Below are 21,802 nucleotides of genomic sequence, written 5' to 3' on the forward strand. Positions count from 1 at the left end.
TTAGCGCTGAGGTACCTGGGACACTCTCCGCTTTGATCAAAACACACTAAACACAGCTTCAGATGTTTCAGACAGGAACTACACTGAGTGAGCTTTTCTGTCAAAGCCTCGCTCGAAAATAAAGACACGTCGAAGCCTAGAAGGCGCCCATGACCCGCTCCTCAGTCCATCTCTCTGTGGATTAAGTCCATATTCTCATTTGCACTTGAAAGAAAGTAATCCCCCCCTCTTTCTGTCATGAAATGGACAGAATAAGAAGATGAGAGCTGTCAGGCTGCACCTCCTCGCCAGGATCCTACACACAAGAGTTCTGTTGATTACTGCTCTGGTTTTTCCACCATCGTCCATGTCTGAGAACAGTCTTGTAACACAGAGGCTTTGATGTTCTCTGTTACTCTATCGACTTTTTCAGTATTTTTAAAAAAAATATGCATTCATAACCTTTAAATGGTGCCTGCGCTTTCAAGCATTCTCTCCCTTATCGGAGCACTGAAAGTGAACAAAAGAGGAGGAAAAGGTTTCTGCACTGGTAAAGAGGCAAACACACCTCCCGGACAAAACGTACTCGCTCAGCCAGCAGTTTGGATCGATTAGATCAGCAACAATAGAAAAGTACAAACATAAAAAAAAAACACCTCACAAAGTTTGCCATGACTTTACATGTTTCACAGCAGCTACTTTTTTATCAAGTTGTAAAACAAATGGTGTTGCTGCCTAATGTCCCATCATAATCACCATGATGTATTAACTCACCACTTCCGCTAATGAGGTCATTAAGTGATAAAAGAAAGGTAATTACACGATTATATTAATTGCTAATACGTTAGATAAGACCTGCTGTAATCAGCTTGTTGTCATGTAACGAATATACGCTGAGATGTTGTGTCGAGAGGTCTACATTTATGCACATACTATGTACCATGTTGCAGTGAAATAAATATTTCGCATTTTAGACCAATCAAACACTTCTACGAGGAAAATTATAATCAGGCATCAGGAGGCTATTGGGGTAAATGATTGCTGTTTAAAAGATATTCTACAATTTTATAGATATAACCTAGCTTAAACCTCAGTGCCACTATTGTCCTAAAACAATTAAAAACACATCAGTGAACTAGACTGTTTGTGTTGTGCACTGTGATGTGTCATGTTCCTCTGTTACCATGGAAATAGGCACTGTAATTCACTTTGAGTTGATCGCACGAACACTATTGTGCTTTCAAAAATACTAACTATAGGTCCGAATGTGTATTAATCCACCACTGGAAATAGTCCCCCCCCCCCCCAAAATTCACAATTTACTCCTGTTTTAGTGAAGTATGCTAAAAACTAGAATGCACAGTTGTTTACGGAAATTATTCAAAAAAATAAAGACTAATACATTGTTTGTTTTGGCCTTCATTAATTACTATATATAGAATATGACCTGATCCTTTCACCGTTGGGATTGGGGTATGCTGTCAATGTTATTTTAACCTTTACATCATAGAATCTCTTAAGAATAATGTTGACTGTATAAGTTATGGACGCTGCATCTGAATCTAAAATGTGAAGCCAATGCAGAAGTGCCTTGAACACGCATTATTTCTGGGGGGGGGGCGACTCCACTGGTTTAAAAAAAAAGGCTTATTCTATGTAAGCTTATGAGAAAATGACCCTACTTCTCACTTGATTTATTACCTCAGTAAACGGGTTGTTAATGAGTTTATGCTCTCAATTGCTAGTTTGAAGTCTTCTTCAGTGCAGCATGATGTTCATTTTGTAAATTATGGCCGACGACAAGGGACTTTCAGAGTTCTTGGTGAAAACTTTTTAACTAGGTATTTCACTCTTATAGATCAGATCATGACAACTTGACAAAATTTTGATTATGTTGAGCTTTATTGTCTGTAAAATAAGATTTAAAAAAAATGTAGATTTCTTATGCAAATTATACTTAAAAAGCATCATAATGGTAATGCAGAATTCAAATATTTGTATATCAATAATTATGTCTTTTTCACCTTTTCCAGCCATCACCTACACACCCAACTACAAGAAGACCCCTCCACCAGTTCCGCCCCGCACCACCTCCAAACCCCTCATCTCCATCACAGCCCAGAGCAGCACCGAGTCCACCCAGGACGCCTACCACGAGGGGAGGCACCCTCATGGTGGGATGTGGGCCCCTGACGGCCTCAGCCTGGGGCTGAGCCCAGGCAGGGCCCTCTATAACTCCACGGACAGCCTGGACAGCACCAAGGCTGTGACCATAGCCATGGAGGCGGCCGGAGTCATGTCTGGGAAAAGACACCCGTCCACAGACAGCCACAGCTCGGTGCTCACCTGCGACAAGGCCGTCCTGGTGTCCAAGGCTGAGGAGTACTTGAAGACACCTCGATCCTCAATAGGGATACAGGTTAGTCTTGTCTCACGCAGAATCAAATGAGTATAAAAAAATCTTACAACTCACACATTCAACACAGAAACAGTGCTCTCTTTTAAGCAGCTAAAAATAGCAAGAGTGAGTCATCTTACTGCACTCCATCAATTAAGATTCAACTCAGGCTGGAGCAGGTTTTAGTGAATGGTAGTTCGCTCCATGGTTCATTCGCTCCCTCTCCACTTACTGTATCTATATCTCTTTCTCTCCAATCTCTTCACGCTCCCTCTCTCCTTTTCTCTCTTTCTCTCCCTTTTCCTTTCTTTTTCTCTTTGTCTCCACCTTAGACTCTCTGTGATCATATCTTGTATTTGTCTGCCTCAGTCTCTGACACCAGCCGACGTCCTGGTGTTGTCGATCTCGAGCTGCAGTCTAAAGGTTGCAGGTGTGCTGCAGAACAAAGAAAGAGGACTGTGTCAAAGCTCACACCATCACCTCCGATCCATTTATAGTATTTTATCAAAGCAGAAAATCAGACTCACTTTGTGGATTTGAGAGTTTGAAAGTTGGTATTTTCTCTTGCAATGTGCATTGGGAGTAGTCATTTTGCTTCCCTGTACTCTTTTCATTATCATCATTTCCGCTCATCCACATTTACTTTCTTCCATTAATCTTTCCCCTGTATACTTTTATGCCATTTACTCAATTTTTATTCTCTTTCCCACACAGAAATCCATAAAATCACACTCTCGCTCTCTTGTCTGCTGACGGTCCATTTTGCTAAGTCCAGGATAAAGTTGAACTTGAAAAACCTCTCAAATATTTGAAGAAATAAAGCAAAAAAAGCAGAACATTTCATTAATCTCATTCCGCTCTGGAGGTCGTTGGGTGATGTTAAAGTATTTTAAGTCAAGCATGCCTCAAAGGGTAATTGCTGAGTTTTTTCAGGTGATATTAAGATAAACCTTTGGTCGGAGATTGACTATCAGATGTTGCTTCTGGGGAGTCAGCCAGTGAATGATGATGATCCCTTCAAGTTGAGTCTGAGTTGAGTTGTATCACATCCAAACCTTCCCAGACATTACATGTCGCTGTAATGTGTAAACAGGAGCAATTAAAAAGAGCCTCAAACACATTATTTATAGCAGCCCATTAGCCTTCATGTGTTGTGTATTCCTGGTGTGTCCGTGGAATAGAGAAATGTCTTTGTAAAGTCACTACAGGGAGCATTACTATTACCTTGGATATCTACATTTCATGTCTTACAGTGATATTTTAATGGCCCCCCTATAGAGTGCTGCAGGGTTGACGTATTTATGCATGCTAACCTGGAAGTTAACATCACCATGACAAAAAGGCTATGGGATTTTTCAATTTGATTTTGGATTATTGCAGAAAACAAACTCTTGACAAATGAACGCCACTTTTGATTTATTGATTTAAGTGTAAATGTGATCGCCAGAAGTAAAAAGCAAATGTTAGGCTATGAATAAAGTCACATGACTTCAACATCACCTCCACTAAGTATCCTACTACACTGTACTGTACACACTTTGCCATAAATTAAAAGTCTACAAGTTGACGTTAGAATTAGAGTTGTTTGCAACTGAACACCGCCTGTAAAGATGGACATTACTACGACACTCTTTTGGTCAGCAGATTCAAACTCTGATTAAATTGTATTTGCACCACACCCCTCCACCCCAAGCTGTAAAAGAGATTTGTTTGTTGGGTCATCACAAGTTTTGCCTGTCCTCAGAAGAGATCTGATTAGCTGTACTTAAACCTACTTCAAGTCACTGTTACCTGGCTATGAAACAGTCTCAATTCGGTTTTGATTCCTCTGTAACACCCACCCAAGTAAACAAGACCATCATCGAGAAGATTGGTTATCTCTATGTAGATATTCCTAATGCCTGTTACCGGGTCAGATTCCGACTTATACGGGTCAGACAAGTCTTAAAATTGGCTGAGTGCTACAAATAGATACATTACCTCATCATAATGCATCCTGCAGAATCAGCAAAATGAAAGTTCCTTGCAGCTGCTTTAAACTGAGCCCCTCTCTTATTAATTAAAATAATAAATAATAAAAGCAACATAAACAAGAATCCACTTTACTTAAATCCAACGTGCAACTAAAATTTAAATGGAAACTAAAGCATGTTTAAATAAGTCTGTTGTCTCCACTGCTTGTTCAGCGGAGCCTGTTGAAGTACAGCCTGTATCTGGGCCACCATCAATAATCACGAATACGTGTAATGCCAGCCTTGTTTCAAATGATGAATATGGGTTTGCAGAGAAATCATTTGAATGTAAATGCAGGTTTCAGAGTAATTTCCTGCCTCATGTAAACACAGTGATTTACCCTCTCATGTACAAAACACAGGAAATTAATGGAAGCAGGTTACTGTGAAACCTACATTTACATTCATACAATTGCTGATGCTGTCTGCAAAGTGTTCACTCCCTGATGGCTTACACACACAGTACGTACAGTCTCTGTTTCCAGCAAGTCAGGGGTCAGAGCCAGTTATCCGGGGATGATCCGGGCCCCTAAACACACTGATGAGTGCTATAAGGCAGAGCTGCAACATGAAAATCTCATTGTCATGCCTCACCAAACTTCATGGTGGGCGACACTGAATCAGGGGCGCCATCTTTCCAGATCAACATGCATGCAGCTCGGATTTAGCTCGTTCATTACCAACAGTAGGGGAATACAGATCAAATTGAGTGTGGACGCGATAAGTGTTGTGCAGTAAGAGCAGGGCACCGTTAGTCCTAACTGTTGAGAGGAAGTGAGGGTGACTCTACAGAAGGAGTCGCCAGGGAACAAGGACATTTATTCAAATGTATGTGTGTGTTTGTGCCTGAGGGAGAGCGACAGAGAATTATATGCAGCTTTCAAATTGACTGCAGTGATGTGTGTAAAGTCCATAAGCACCTTTGGCTATCAGTGCAGGTGCAGTAAAGGTCTGACCTGGCAACCAGAGATGGGAAGTAACAAAGTACAAATACTCAGTTATAGTACTTCAGGTATCTGTACTTCACTTGAGTATTTACTTTTCTGACAACTTTTTACTTTTACTCCCTACATTTTAACACAAATATCTGTACTTTCTACTCCTTACATTTTCAAAACAGGCTTGTTACTTAAGTTTTAATGCATTTTTATTTTAGACTTATTATCGAGTGTTTTTTATTTTATTTTTTACATCGTTGCATATTACGCACGGCAGATTTAGCAAGACAAAACCATATAAAAGACGTAAAAAGATGGAAACAGACAGAAAGGCAGAGTCGAATGGGGAGAAAAGGCGTGTAGTGACAAAGGCTCAGGTTCAGTTAGCTTTGTCACAGACATGGCCGGTAGAAATGTTTTTCAGAGGGATTATTTTACTTTCATACTTTGAGTACATTTCAGAGCCTGCACTTACTTGCTTTTACTTGAGTAAGTAAGGTGAATCAGTACTTCTACTTTTACCAGAGTCTTGTTTTACCAAAGTATCTGTACTTCTATTTGATTAAATAATGTGTGTACTTTTGCCACCTTTGTTGGCAACAAGGTTTTTTTAAAAACTCCCTATAGATGCAATCCAACCCTTCAGCATCAACCCACCACCATTTTGAATGGCAGAACACCATGTTATTAGTTTGTACATCACATGTTTACAATGAGGACACTGAGGTCTTGACTTTCTCTGGGAGTTTGAGGGTATTTATTAGCCTGGTGGAGGGGGATTTATATTCCAGAGTTTAAAACTTAGATATGGTGGACTTTTTGTTTGGCAGAATCCAGAGATGTGTACATCATATATTCAATTTTGATTACAAATATAGATACATTTATAATTTAGTAATTCACAATTGGATTCAGAACCAGGTTTTTAGCCAACTTGGTTTCCACATACGAGAAATTTGCCTTATAAAAGAATATAAAACGCAAGCACTGCAAGTAAAGATTAAAAGAAAAGAAAAACTGGAAATAAAATATGAAAATATATCATAAATTCTACGCTCAGAATTGTATTAATTGCAGCATGGAGAAGGATTTAAATGAGCAATTTGACCTTCATGTTGGGAAATAAAATGGTATTGCCTTAAAGGTGCAATATGTAAAAATGTACTTGAAAAAGTTTGCAGTGCTAACCAGCTAGCACTGGTCCATCCCGGTCCAAAGCTCCTGTGCTAACAGTGTAAACACCAACACTCCGAGCTCCCAGTCCAGACCACTAGTTGCATGGCTAACCAAGCTAACTAGCTAACAGCAGCTACAGTTAGCTGTTACTCTGGTGATATTTGATTTGAGTATGGCTACAACAGCTGGCCAGTTCTTACACATTGCACCTTTAATTAACTGGGCTGAATTTCCGAGGAAGTGTCTTAAGATAACAATTGAATATTTTACTAACTAACATTCTGATTTGGATTAGATATCAGTTAAGGGAGTTTGTAAGCAGTTTTTGATTTCCTGAGGAATTTCCTTGAGAGAACTGCTCTGGTTAAATACGACAAAAAATTATTTCAAAGGCAATAAATAACAAAAGCTCCAAATAATTCAAAAATGTTCCTGGCTCATACAGCCCTCCAGCAGTGTACATAAAAGTCACCTGGTGCATTTATAGGCTCATGTATATAACTACAAGTCAAACTGTCACTAGCCGGTTACTTAATAGCCACCATTTGAGTTAAGTGCCTGCTGCAACTCATGACTGTCATGAGATGATGACAATAATGTCTTGGGGCTTTGCAAATATTGATTTATCAATATTGCAGACAGCTTCAGTTGCATGGACATCATATCACACGACCAATCGGTCTGCCTCACCTACTACTGGCAGTATAATCACCCTGCCTCTGTATCGATTTGCCATTTCCTTTTTCACCCCCCTATCTTCCAAGAGGTCAACATATCTTTAATCTTTGACCTTGTCCTGACTTCCTGCCGTCCTTAAGGACGACTTTTACTGCTGCCTCAGATAACCTTTTGCTCCTTTAAAGCTGAGACATGTTTGTTTTCTAAAGTGCTGATTGATTTTTTTTTACAAAACTAGTTTTAATTGGAGCCATAATGAGGCTGCATAAAGTGGAAGTCAAAGCTTTTAACCTTAAACACAGTCAGTGGCTGCGAAAAGTCACCAGGTGGTGTTTGTGTGCTTTGGATGAAAGGCGCAGCGGTTCAACTTTTTCGCTGATGATCGCAGTTTCCACACCTGCGCTGAAGTTGTGACGGTGATTGCCGACGCAGTGTGTGTATTTATACTGTGTGTGTGTGTGTCTGCACAGCAGCGTATCTCTACATATGTACACCTAAACATCTCCCGGGTGGGTAAGCCTGTTGGACATAAATCTCCCAGCCTCCTGGATGTTTTGTCTTTCTTCTGTCCCCATCCATCACAGACATGAAACTCATTCTCTTTTCATGAGGTGGACTTTGCTCTGCCTCTAACACAAAGTAATGGAGGTCACCTCAGCAGGCTGCTCCACACTCACTCCCTCCTTGCTAACAGCTTCTCCCAAATGGCCTGACAGGGTAGAAAATGGCTCTCCAAAAATGTCACTACCTGGCTTCAATACTGACCACTCCACACCAAAGGTAGGGTTGACATTTACTCACAGCAGAGGCACGCCTTATTTTGTACCCCTGCCTTTGACTAACCATCACAGTCATGATACTACATGGAGCTGAAGATTTATGAATGTCAGACACTCCAAAGGCTTCGTATGGACATTTCTGGGCGGCTCATGGAATAATTTTTGATGGAAAAGGCAGGGATATTACTTCATCTTCGAGCAGCTCTTTGAAGCTGTAGGCACGGCAGTGTTACATACTCACAATGACAATGCCAACATGCTGATGTGAAGCAGGTGTTCACCATCTTAGTTTCTTGTGTTCGCATTGCTAACATTTGCTAATTAGCAGCATGGGAATGTCATTAGTTTTGCAGGTATTTGGTCATAAAGCAAAGCGTTGCACAACAACCATAAGTCTCTCTCCATATCCGGCCTCTCTATATCATCAAAGTTTTGATTTGCCATTTCTAGTATAGTCCCAAAGGAAAATGTCTCAGTGGGCACTAAAGAAGAAGCACTCAAATGACAAAAAAAAAAGGACAAAGAAAGGCTTAAGACAGCAAAAGAAAGGAAAAGATTGTGACAGTAAGCCAGCAGGAAATTGTGAGCGCTAGACAAAGAGAGCAGCGAGAGCAAAGAAATTAAACAAGAAAGAGATGAGCAATTGGCGACATGAGGAATAAGTGACAGATAGAAGAGCGTGGCAAAAAATGGTGAGCACTGACAGGGTTTCCATAAAGACAGTAAAACATGGGGCTCCAGGGAGTGGTGCAGGCGACAATAAAGAGTCTCAGAGCCTGGGCGGCTGGATCAGGATCGCAGCCATGCAAGGGCAGACTGAATCATCATCTGTCATTCTTCCTTCACATCCCATAATGTCCACTAATGTTGTTAATCTGTCACTGTGTAACTATGGGCACACAGCTGTAAATATAGCCCTGACAAAGATCTATTCATAGCACCTAACTGTCAGGTTTTTAACACTTTTCCTGGGGATAAAATATGAATACATATTTAAATAAAAATAAAATAATAAATATGTATTTATTTATTTTGGAGCCAGTTAATCAAAGTCATGTTTATGGCCACCTGATGAAGTCCAATATTCACTCTTCTTTTATCTTTTGTTTAGTCTCAACCTTTTGTTTAGCCTTGTTTTTGACAAGCTTTATAGAGTTGCGTGATGTAAAACCAAAACAATGAGCTGAAGCACAGCTTCTGTGTGGGTTTATTATCACAAGTGAGTATGAAATTAACCTGTGGCCAATTCTTACATATTATATATTATTATATTCTTTTATACCCATGTTAGGGACAACATATTATCGCAAAACATAATGTAGTAGCTTCCTTTCTTTGCTTCATGTACTGTATATTTGATGTGATAGATCGTATGATTTACAAATCCTGCTACTCAGGTGATACTTGAGGTTTTCAACACAGCACTTTAAGTGTTAAAAAGCCTATGAAATATTACAAATATTACATTTCAGTCAACCATGAATATTTATGGTTTAACACTAACTATGTAGTGCGCAATATAATATACAGAACATCTTCCTGCATTTTTTAGATTAATTTCCATAGAAACCAAAACTCCTCCACAGGAAACCTCTCCAGTCTTGTTGCCTTCGCTGCCTTCATAAATCTTACAGTGTTTACTTTCTGACAGGCCATGTACCGTTAAGGTGCTCTGTCCAGTCCCAAACCAATAAACCCAGAAGCACTGGGGAATGGTAGCTCACATAATGAGAAGCACTTTTGGTTTGTATCATTTCTTCGCATTAGGTGGAAGCAGCCACGGACTCCGAATCTGAAAGCAAAGGCTCGCGGGAGTACCACTCTGTTGGGATCCAGGTGGAGGACAACAAGAAAGGGTGAGATAATGGCTCTAGGATTTTTAGCTCATTTAAAAAACACTATCTTTGATGTTGGCTCTCACTTTAATGAACAATAGCCCCATTGTCTCTGCCCTTATCTACCATTTGTGTGTATAAATGTGTGCATTAATCTGCGTCTTTCTACCTCAGACAGGCCAGGTTCAAACGCTCAAACAGTGTGACTGCAGCTGTGCAGGCTGACATGGAGTTGGACTTCCCCATCATGGAGGACAAGGGCCTGCAGTTCGGTGGGGGCTTCCAGCGCCACTCAGAGCCCAGCACGCCCACCCAATACGGGGCGGTGCGGACCGTACGCACCCAGGGGCTCTTCAGCTACCGTGACGATTACCGTACCCCTGCTGAACCCCCCAGCCCCAGGGAGACCAACAGTGAGGCCACATGGCAGCTGGAACCCCCCTCCCCACGGGATAGCGCGGCCACGTCGGGCGAGTCGGGCAGGGCGTCCCCCTCCCTGAGGAGGGACGGGAGCTGGTTCATGCAGCTGCTGCACACAGAGACCAAGAGGATTGAGGGCTGGTGTAAGGAGATGGAGGCAGAAGCTGAGGAGAATGACCTGTCAGAGGAAAGTGAGTGTTCGGCTGAGAGCTTCATACATGACTGACCTGAGGTTGCTTTGAAAGATGGATTTTTTTAATGCACTGTACTGTATGTGTTGTACTTGATTTGCTGTCTGTGCGTTGCAGTTCTAGGCAAAATCCGAAGTGCAGTGGGAAGCGCTCAGCTGCTCATGTCTCAGAAATTCCAGCAATTCTACTGGCTGTGTCAGCAAAATCTGGTAAGAAACCTATCAAAGCGTGTGTGTGTGTGTATGTGTGTGTGTGTGTTATCGAGTAGTAGTGTGGTCAAAATGACTGTGTATAAAAACAGAAATTTAGGTCTGTTTTTTCTTACTGATCTCCCTTTCACACTGGACAAAAAAACACTAATATGCACTAACATGTAGCTCTTGTCTTCAGTGGGAAAGGGAACAATCAGATCAGATCAGATCAGATGACTGTAGTAGTCACATGTATTTATCAGCTCCAATCTAGTGTGATGGCATCATGACTGAAGGGTGAACACGCTACTTTTCACCCCTTTTCCAGCGAGATTCCATGACACATGTTGAAATTCCTGACGTTGGCACATAAATAGTTTTCTATGTGTGTCTGTGAAAGCAGAGCTTCAACATCGTTCTGTTGGCACTGAGTTTGAAAGAGAGACCCCAGTCAAAGATAAAAAAAGTATTGAAAGATCTTGAAAGTTAAAAGGTCGAGGTCCGCACCTACAGAAGCTCATCTCTCCCACAGAAAACACTGCTCCCGAAACACCTCGTCAGTAGTCTCGCTTTAATTCCGTGTCTTTGTGACATCACACTACATCACAGTGTCACACATTTGCATAATTTATGCCTAACAGCTAGTTTGGCACGTAAGAATCGATTTAGCACAGCTGCTTTGCTGTTGTTAGCGGTGCATGTGCGAGTTGACCAATCAGGGGAGACTTGGTATTAAGTAGCGGGGGGCCCTTAAAGAGGCCGGAGATAAAACAGAGTATTTCAGACAGAGAGGGAATACAGTGCTGCAGTACTGGACAGTATGAGAAAACTGATGTGCTTTTTGTGTACAAAAGCATGTAAACCTATTCTATCAGTAACCCAAAATAATTATGAACCTGAAAATGAGCATAATATGTCTCCTTTAAAAAACTATGTACACGCTCTTATTGTGGTGTAAAGAATATCGCTATATTATCCTCTACACATGTCAATAGCAATAAAAGAGACAGCCATCACATCTACATAATTGCCCACGATCACTGATAATGAGGATCAGTAATTATTTTTGCAGCTATAATACAGCTATAATAAATGCAGATATAATAATAATTTGTCTATGATGACTCGAGTGGTGAAGTATACAACTAGATTTGTAGCCCATTTGTAAGCCCCAGATCAGAATTTAAATGTTGAGAGTTCCACTTTTTATCTATGTGCATAAATCAGAAGATATAAGGAAGAAAAATGAGTATGATGCAGCTGCGTAAGAGGCTGTGCTGTGAAATTAACTTTTACCATTAGAAACAGTTCCACAATCCTTATTTGAAATCCCTATATGTCCTCACAACCTTTGTTTTCCAACCTTCAGTACACATTTAATGCTTTAACCGGCACTAACAAACTGAATCAAAGCTCCCCGAATATCATTGATTGTTGAAAGCTACAACACTGAGAATCAATAGCCATCCAGCACATTTCTATGTGACCTGAACTTTTTGAAATGAGCGTGGATGAGAGGGGTTTGAATGATGCGGCTTTGCCATGAAAAGAAAGAAGCCAAACTGGGGTTGAAACAGACTGAATATCCAGACACCAGCCGCTCTATTGCTCATCCAGAGCAGGAACACACACGGGGTCAGGGATTTCTTCCTCATATTTTTCTTGCACTGTTCACAACTCGTTTTATTGATCTGAGCCAAGTACCCAATATTTCAAATGAAGTTGGTGCGGAGTTATGAGAGATAGTGTTGTTGTTTTTGCAATGTGCTGCAGAAACTGCTCATTCAGGCGGAGTGGGAGTAGCACGGAGATTAGACGCAGTGAACCAGCCTTTTAGACCAAGTCAAGAATAAGTTTGTCCCACTGAAGGATGCCATATTGTGCAAGTTTACTTCAGGATATAATATGTAGGAATTTTGTATTATATTGTCTAAAGACAACTAGATCTTTTGTTGAGTTGTGTACCTACATTATCCCAAATGTTTCCAACAATGTTGGAGTCCAAGTCCACACGATCACTGCTGCAGTCAGGCTGATAAACAGGCCTGAAGATTAATCCACTTCTTAATCCGAAAAGTTTTAAAGCACCCTCTGAGCTCTCCTCCTGTCGGTAAATGGTTTTGGATCGGAGCTGAATTCAAAGTGATTCCAGGTGTTTATTCTCCAGAAGGTCCGGCTCTAATCCAGACTCTTTAGCTGGCTCTAAATCAGCTGAGCAGCAGCTCTTGCCAGAGATAGAGAGCCGCCTTGCAGACAAAGTTATATATTGTACATTTAACAACTTTTTCATCGCAAAAAGATGAAGCCTTTCTTTGCATGTGGAACAATTTTCACCTCCTACGGCTTCATTTGGTGAATAAATGCACACGTTAGACGCTTAAATGATGTCTAATTGTCTAATCAGCCTGTTTCTCTCTACTTCACGGATCAACCATCATAGAGCTTGACTTAAAATTGCTCTGAAAGAGAGACAAACAACGTGCACGGAGCTCTTCTCTGGGAGGAGCTCCAGGATTAAAAGCACACACTGACACAGCCAAAGCTTAAAACTCACTGACTCCTCCTAAATCTGCCAGCTCTGGATATTTGAAGCCTTAAGACTTCTGAGACAGTTTGCAGAACATCACAAGTTCATGGGTCAGAATAAAGCTGATGGAATGCTGAGGCACTTCCTCGGTAATTACAGATAACAGACGTGTGGTCTGCTCCTCGCTTACCTTACATGATTGGTTCTTGTGATATTTGAAGTGAGTAATTTAGGAAGATTCTTTTGCTGTACAAAAGAGAATTATACTAATCCCATAACACTATACAAATATCAAAGCAAAACTTAGACACCCCATTGGAATATTATGCAAATTTAGAGGATTTGAGTCATGCCAGATGAGATTTTAGCCATAAAGTAAAATAAAGTTACGGTAACTTTATTCTCTGTATCACTCACACAGTTTCATATGCTGATGCAAGTTTGGCTAAAGCCATCTGACGATCTGAAGACTAAATAGTCTGCTTTTCATTCGCATTTTGAGCTTGTTTTTTAGTGACGCCGTAACATTTTGCTTTTGTGGGATTATGAATGTTTAACGTCAAAATGAAGCATCTCTTTGCCATATTTCTTGGTTAAAAGAGCGCAGTGTGGCAGGACATAACGCCACTCTGCCGCCTCTGGGGTTTTTGAGTTGACACGTCCCATCACAGACGTGTTGTTGACGTATTTCTTCTCAAATCAGGGATCTGATACGGTTTAGGTTGCTTATTCTGGTGGTGAGACAGACTGGAAGACAGTGAAAAGTAATCTGAAACAGTAGGTTGACTTAAACCTGCAGTGCAGAAGATCTGTGACACTCAAACCCTTTGCCACACTAGTTCACACAATGCTGATAAAGCCTATCACCACCAGATAAATCTCCCTTTTTGGCAGTAAACAGAGAGTTGTTTCTTTAATCTGGATTCTGTGGTGACTTCATTGTGCTGGGAGGAGGAACTGAGCCACTAGGAGCTTGCCAGAGTTTGTGGAGTCATAAGCTCGTTGACAGTGTTTGTGTAATTACTCCCAGTGCCAGAGGGGGGAGATAAAAGTTCAGCACCGCAGGTTTAAACTCTGCAAAGAACTGGCTTCAGACAGACTGGAAGAAATAAATAAAGGAACAATCTGAAACAGTAGGATGACTTAAACTCTACAAAGAATATATAACGTACACCCAATTTACTCACCAACACCCACAGCATCAGTGCTGTTCGTAAACAACATGGGCCATAGCTGGATCCATAAATGTAATCTATAAATTCTGCAAGCCCTGAATGTGTATAATATTGAAGCAGTTGTTGCTAAGGAGCATTTAACACATTTTCACCCCGATGAGACCGACTGAAAGGTTCTTAAAATATTTATCTGGAACACATGAACTGCTCTATAATTAACAGTTTCCTTTAGTACCTCTTTTTTAATCGTTGTGAATTTTCTTTTACTCATTCTTGTATTCAGCACTGCCTTTTTAAATTTGTACCATAGTCCATACAGAAAGCAAACCCATAACCTTGATATTATTTGCACCATATTGTATAAAAAGCTCCTTAATAAATTCTAAGCGCAGTGTGTAAGGAGCTCCTTGTCTGATGAGACCATTGTTGTGTCATTGCCATCTTTAACCCCAGCGTTATACCACAGATCAGTCATAGATAACAGCCTATCAGATAAAATCTGTAATCAACAAAGATTGAATAATAATGACATATTTAGTTCAAGATCATTACCACAAATCAACATGATTTTGTCATGTTGCCGCTGCACACAGAATTGACAGAAAGATGTGGGTCTTTACATTTGGCGTAACCTCCAAAACTCAATTATTAACATAAAGTATTTGCACAGAATCTCATGACTCATTAACCTGCAGCCACTGCAGGCCAGTTGCGGAGACAATGAGGCGCTCCTCAATCTGATGTTTCTTTCATGTTAGGAATTGAGTGATGAAAGAGAACCGAGCCGACAAAAGCAGTTTATTATTTCTGAGCTCATTCATGGAAATAAGACAGAATTGGTCTCATCACAAGTTGTTATCCCTCCTTTCAACCAAAAATGAAACTGTTCATGCTTTGAGTCTCATAAGGACATCTAGTGGATCCTACTAACCTATAACAGTATTTATTATCTGGCATACCACAGACATTAACATTAACTTTGCTGTAACTCCTCTTACCCGCGCCCCTCGTAGGATCCTAGTGCCATGCCGCGGCCCACCTCTCAGGACCTGGCTGGGTTCTGGGACCTGCTGCAGCTCTCCATTGAAGACGTCACCATGAAGTTTGACCAGCTGCAGCAGATCAAGAACAACAACTGGAGGCCTGTGGACAGCCCAGAGAAGAAGGTAATGAATTGTCTTGGTACTGATCCCAGACAGACATCGGAGATAACTGCATTTTTATTTACTTTTGGATTTTGATCAAACCAAAACCAACCAACTGACCAAATTTGTACAAACACCCTTTAATTATTCTCTCTTCTTCCTAAAGCCACCAGCTCCCGTACCAAAGAAGACTGTTCGACAGAAGAGTATGATAACGAGGGAGAAATCCCTGGACCTCCCAGACAGGCACCGGCAGGAGGCCCGGCGGCGGCTCATGGCCGCCAAGCGGGCCGCCTCGTTCCGGCAGAACTCAGCCTCGGAGCGAGCAGACAGCATTGAGATCTATATTCCCGAGGCTCAGACTAGACTTTGAGAAGATAGGGTCCGGGGGCTGAAACGTCTCCCTCCTCCCACGTTCAAACAACTTTAAAAACTAGCCTTTTTTCTAGACTGCTACTCTCTCTACTCTTCCTTTATCCATCTGTTGTCTGATCTCGATAGCCATCCTCAGTGCCCATCGCCAACACCATTGGTCTGTAGGATGTGCCAAGCCTCTTCTCCCATTGCCAGAATAAGTGTTAGCAGAAACGTATGTATGACATGGGTGGTCTGGTTTCTCCTTGGTTTGCTGGTGATCATGATACCCAGCCTACGAGCTCCCTCATCCAACTTCCTGGATGGGTACGTCTGTAGTTTTTCAGCATTTGCAAAGTGCCATTTAAAAAGTGCAGCTTTGAAAACCTACCAGCAACCAGGCCTTTGAGCTAAAAAGAGTAAATGAGAGAAATTATATTTATTTCAAGTTGTTCAAAAATGGTCAAAGTTAGTAACCCTTCAGTATTTTTCAATAATTTAAGGTTATATTATGATTATACTTTTTGTTTGTCTGGTCTTTTTTGGGGTAAATGTTAATTACAAGCTAAGTATCACAAAATTGTTGTAAGTTCAAAACTTTGAAAAGTGCCAATGCTTGAAATACCTCAACTATGTGCATGTGGCACTGATCATCCATCCAAGGTTATTCAGGCAGCCCTTATAAGCTCTGGACTGGTCAGTGTTGAAAAAAATGCAGCTTTCTACCCAATCTGGTTGTAGTCAAACATTTTTCTTGGTCTGGATTGGTGGAAGAATGACATCTGTCAGCTCATTTACATGCACATTTCAAACATCTTTCCTATATATCTCATGTTCTTGTTGCCAACTTTCAAATATTGACATTTACTTGAAGCAGAAAACATGCAAGTCTTGTGCCATCATTTCCATTATGTCAATGCAGTAGAAAAAAAAACTATGAAGGTTTGTGTAACTCCTTAGATCAAAATGTGTAGACAAATGCACTTATGCACTTATTACAATTCTCTCTATTTCCAAGGGAAATGTACATACCCAAGTTCACAATAGTACTGTTGTATTTTTGAATTGTGAGCGGGAAGAATATTCATTGTGTATATTTATTTTCCTTTCATGTCCACTGCTTGCCTGCCCTCTCTATTGCTTTTGGCAAATTTGTTGCAGACATACGCCGGCTTGATCACACATACAAAATCATTCCGCTGCGTTTTCATCTGATACTTCTCTCAGGCCCTTTCAAGTAGCGCCCTCAGCTGTAGTTAATGAGGAGTGATAGAAAAACTGCCAAAACAAAAACAAAATATCTGCATGCTAGTTTCTTTAATCCAAGAAGTAGTTATCTTCGTATTTCTTGAAAAGTTCTGTGTTGCTGAAAGTCTCCTGAAGCAGTATCATAACTGCATTCACTCCCTCAAGGAAAGGCTAGGAAGTAATGAAATAGAAATTGGGTCAAAGACATTCCAGGGGGATGCAAGCACCAAGTAACTAAAACTTTGCACGTCTCCAGTTGAAAGGAAATACACGAGGAAGAGGGTTTTAACTGTCTGTGGCTATGAGGACCAGTTTGTGATATTTTGTCACAACATGATATAGATCATGTAGCTCGATTTTATCACTCGCCTTTGATTCCCATGACAGTGTTGAGATGTGCCAATTGCACCAGCTCTTCATAACTTCAAATTTAGCTTTTAGGCTACTTATAACTTAAGTGTTTGATGATAAGTGGAGATTTCCACATAAACAAAGTAAAATAGGTTGACTACACAAACAAATTCTATAGATTAGTTGTTAAAAATGATGTCACTTACTGTTACCTAGCTGGCTGAGCCAAGTGACAGAGTGAACATTTGCTTGCTAATGTATGATATATATACCTGACAACTGATTAAAATGTCTTTTAGTAATGATGTAGGCTAACCTACAAAAAATAAAAACATAACACAACACACCACAAATTAGGCTGCACAGCTGTGGGTTAGGCTATGCTAATGATGTGCAGGCTAAATTACTAAATGTGTACGCTAAATTAGGTTTAGCATAATCAGATATTTTTAACTCTTTCTAGACCACGCTATATGAATATGACTCAGAAACACATAAGGCTATTACTAATAAATGCTCACTAGCCAAGATAGTATTAGTTAAACTGTATTTTGAAACAAGCTAGTGCCCTAAGATTTCAGGAAGGACTTTAGGCTAGCCCTCACACAAACTTAGTAGCTGGCCTAAGGAATTTACAAATAGCTGGTGCAACCACATCATGGTACTTCGCTACCCTGTGTGACGTGAAAGTGAAAAACGAACTATGGAACCTTGTTTAAAGGTTCAATATGTAAGAATTTTGTTAACAAAGTGTAAAGAAATAACAATGTTGACGTTATGTCTCAGATCACTATTGTGCTGCAGAGATATCTACTGAATTACCACAACATTCCTGTTGTGCTGGTGTGAACACCAATATTCCCTTCGTCGTCGAGTTCCATGTCTAATTACTAGATGCGCGGCTAATCGAGCTAACTAGGTAACGGCTGCTACAGTTAGCAGCGGTCAGCAGTTACTCTGGTGATGTGTATGAATGCGACAGGTGACTAATTCTATCATATTGCTCCTTTAAGAGTCTTCAGTGGTCACAGGATTATTTTTCCAGATGTAGCTGTAAGTAAATTCCCTATAAAGGTGAACTCATCTTGGAGAAAAGCTAAAATTCTGCTGCTCTTTATAATCAAACTTTGGTGCCAGTAACATGAACATCGTCCTCATTTATTTGCCAATGTAATATTCAAATCACTGACCCAAAGCCTGAAGCCTATTGGTAAAAACTTTGGATAATCAACCAACTAAATGGTGCTGTTTTTTATTTGATAAATACAGTACTAGACCAGCAATCAATGCAATGCGCTGTCAGCTGATCAATACATCACTTAAAAAAAATCTATTTTTATGACTTAGAAGTTTTTGGTTGAGCAATTGTGCCAGTGTTCATTATGGGTAGGATCAGGGAGATTTAGCATATAGCACTCATGTACATTTCTCTATATTTGAATAGTTTGTGTGTGTATGTGTGTTTGTTGATATGTGTGCGTCGACTGTGTTTTTGTAGGGGCATGCTGACATACTCAGAGAAGAGAAGTTGAATCTGCGGTCAGTGTGGCTTTATTTCCCTCTAACTACCCAACTGTGGCCTGACCTGCATCTCTCTCTCTCTCGCACACACTCCCACACGCACACACACGCACTCTGTTGAAACATATTTGAGATAGTAGAGCATATAATTTACAATACAATCAAAAATGTTTTCCCATTTGCATCTTTGTTAAGTTTAGGTTATTAACACGCCATGACTCCAAGTATAGAAAGATATAAAACACAAAATACATGAGACATAGTTTAGTTGTCAACCTTTTTTTATAGCAGAGCTCAGACAAAGATTTTCATAGCGCTAAGAAGTAAACTCAGTCCAACAAATCACCAAGTAACCAAAGTCTGTATTTCAAATTTGCAGTGCGATACTTCAGTTACAGGCTGGGCTTTCAATAGCCCTTGGGTGAGAGTTAGATGACATGTTCTTTTTTTAAAACACAGCCATCTATAATTCTGCTGTTTTTTTCATTGCAGAGGCAGGGACCTTTAAGAGTATGACAGTGGGTTTCTGGAAAGCGTCTGCTTGTGTGATGCCAGGCAGTTGGCAGAGCAGAGACGTTCCCCTGCTGTTGCCACAGTGGCAGGCAGACGAGAGAGAGACAGACTCGCCCTGACATATGCTGGCTTAGAGGAGACGAGAGCTCCGCACTGAGCCCCAAACTGCTGGTGTTGTATGCTGTTGTGTAGCTGGAAGGCTGTTCTGTGAGTATCGCGAGGCGCTGCGCTGGGTATTTTTCAGGCTGCCTTTGACTAAGCAAAGCAGCTTATGTAAGATTTCGGGTCCTTGGTGAGATCAAGCAAACAGCCTCCAAGGCCCTTCAAAGCCAGTGTTGATAAATGTATTGCTGAATAGTGGCCTGTACTGTAGAACTTAAGCATCAGAAATGCACGTATTTCTAACAGTCTGTGCTTGAGTTTCAAAGAAGGCCTTCACTGGAAACAACAGAAGAGTTTCTCCCTTATGCAAATTAAATTGAAAGTGAATCCACTACCTTGATTCAGTTTGAAGAATATCTCTTGTTCCTCCAAGAGGCCTTCACATAATTGCAATGAGATTTTTTGGAGTTGAAGCTTGAACGAACCATTTCAAATAGGAAAGCGGAATCAATCTCAGAAGTCACGAGGGAGCGGGAAAGGTGCGTGCAATAGAGATGCAGACTTTTTGTAAATGAATAGCTACATTTAGAGGTGAGAACTGGGCTTGCAGAATTCATACACTTTTGGAAAATAATAAATTATCTTGATACTCCCAAGACACACTCAGAGCCATTTTCTAAACTATGAACAAAATCTTTCTGCTGTAATGGCTGGGTCAATTTTGTCTCCCAGTGAAAATCATTTCCCAGCCATTAAAGGATGTCTTTTTAAGACCCTTTTCACTCCTTTTTTTTGTTTAACACACTCTTAATTGAACTGTTGTGAGGAGAGCGATCTTGTATTTCCTTGTTAAAACCTCTTTCAGTGGTAGCTTTATGTTGGATTGCTTTGGTTGACTTGTGTTGTGTGCATGTGATCCTGTGAGCATTAAATGATCCCTTGCTATGGTGATTATTCAGTAAAAAAATATATTTTAACAGCTAGCCACTCACCAAAACCTTGTGCAAACCCCCGAGGGCAGAAAATTGCACTGGTATCACATTAAATGTCATGAGGGCAGCAATTAACTCCAAGTGCCATCTTTTTTGACTTATCCAGCATACTGTAAAATCATTACTCCACACAGCCACATGTCCTTCATCCACTTCATGTGAGCAAACCATTCTTACCATCGCAAACCTTTTCCCAGTCGCATATTCTATCATTTCAGCTCACGTCTCCACATCTGTGGCCTCACACCTGGTACGACTGTCTAACTGCTTTTAACTCTAGAAACCCACGATGTGAAATATTTCAAAGGGGGCTTTTTTTCGTAACCATGCCGTGGAAAGAGCGTCAGAATCACTATGAGATGGACTGATACAACACTTCCTTGAACTTGGAATGTGAAAACCACTCTATAATTACTAGATTAAATGAAAAAGGTAGTTGTTTAGCTAAAACTATTTTCATCTCTTGTATATCATATCTATAGTGAGGATGAATATAATGCCAAATATTCATTATTTGTAAAGAAATATATATAGATATATAAATATATAATATATGCTTCATTGAAACATGACTATTTTCTGCATTTGCTCATGTTCTGTTGCCATTTTTACTTTGTTATGGTTCTTTTATAAGCTGATATGATGGCATGCGAAATACTGATTCTGAATGTAGGCTTATTTATTTATTTATTTATTTTGTTTAAAGTTATGACACTGTCCCACTGATATGTTATGTTTTTATTTAAGTCAATCACATATGCATTTCTTAATGTGTGTTATTTCAGTGCAAGTTCCCGTATATATCATTAAGTTATTTTTGTATCATTTGAGTAGTTTGCAAAAACATATATGCATTTTTTCCGTCCTTCTTTCCTAGCCGAGCTATTGAAAGATTTTGCCTCTTTGAGTAGTTTGGTCATTGCTGAGGTCATCCAGTGTAAATAATTCTGCAATTAAATTTTTTGAGAAAAAGTTTGGAAATGTTTGTCTGTGTGGTGCTTGTTTACTCTGACAAATCAAACCATAAACGTAGTAATGCACTCTCAGTACTGTGCCATTATAGTATCATGTCATTATTAGTCAAATTATATGAATTGATGTAAAAAGAAAAGATTTTTATTTCATATTTCAGACGCCAAACTACATCATACAACCATCCAGTGCTTGTCCTAAAAACAATATTCCTGCTGATAGTGTTTTAGCTCACAGGAGGAAATCACAATGAATTTATCAAAGTGAACTTGACATTTCGTACATTTTATATCAGTATGCAGGCT

General features: G+C 40.2%; 1 protein-coding gene across 8 annotated transcripts in view; it reads left to right on the forward strand.

Moving 5' to 3' along the window:
* Positions 1-21,506, forward strand: part of dlgap2a (discs, large homolog-associated protein 2a) — a 188,144-nt gene extending 166,638 nt beyond the window's left edge. For all 8 annotated transcript variants that reach the window (XM_084381047.1, XM_084381048.1, XM_084381049.1 and 5 more), the window contains 6 exons: positions 2,013-2,398; positions 9,728-9,816; positions 9,970-10,406; positions 10,524-10,615; positions 15,313-15,465; positions 15,611-21,506. In XM_084381047.1, coding sequence (XP_084237173.1) covers positions 2,013-2,398; positions 9,728-9,816; positions 9,970-10,406; positions 10,524-10,615; positions 15,313-15,465; positions 15,611-15,817 — 1,364 coding nt within the window. In that variant the 3' untranslated portion in view covers positions 15,818-21,506. The remainder of the gene's footprint in view (positions 1-2,012; positions 2,399-9,727; positions 9,817-9,969; positions 10,407-10,523; positions 10,616-15,312; positions 15,466-15,610) is intronic.
* Positions 21,507-21,802: the final 296 nt, after the last annotated feature.

The sequence above is a fragment of the Pagrus pagrus genome (genome assembly GCF_965226575.1).
Source record: "Pagrus pagrus genome assembly, chromosome: 18".
Lineage (NCBI taxonomy): Eukaryota > Metazoa > Chordata > Actinopteri > Spariformes > Sparidae > Pagrus > Pagrus pagrus.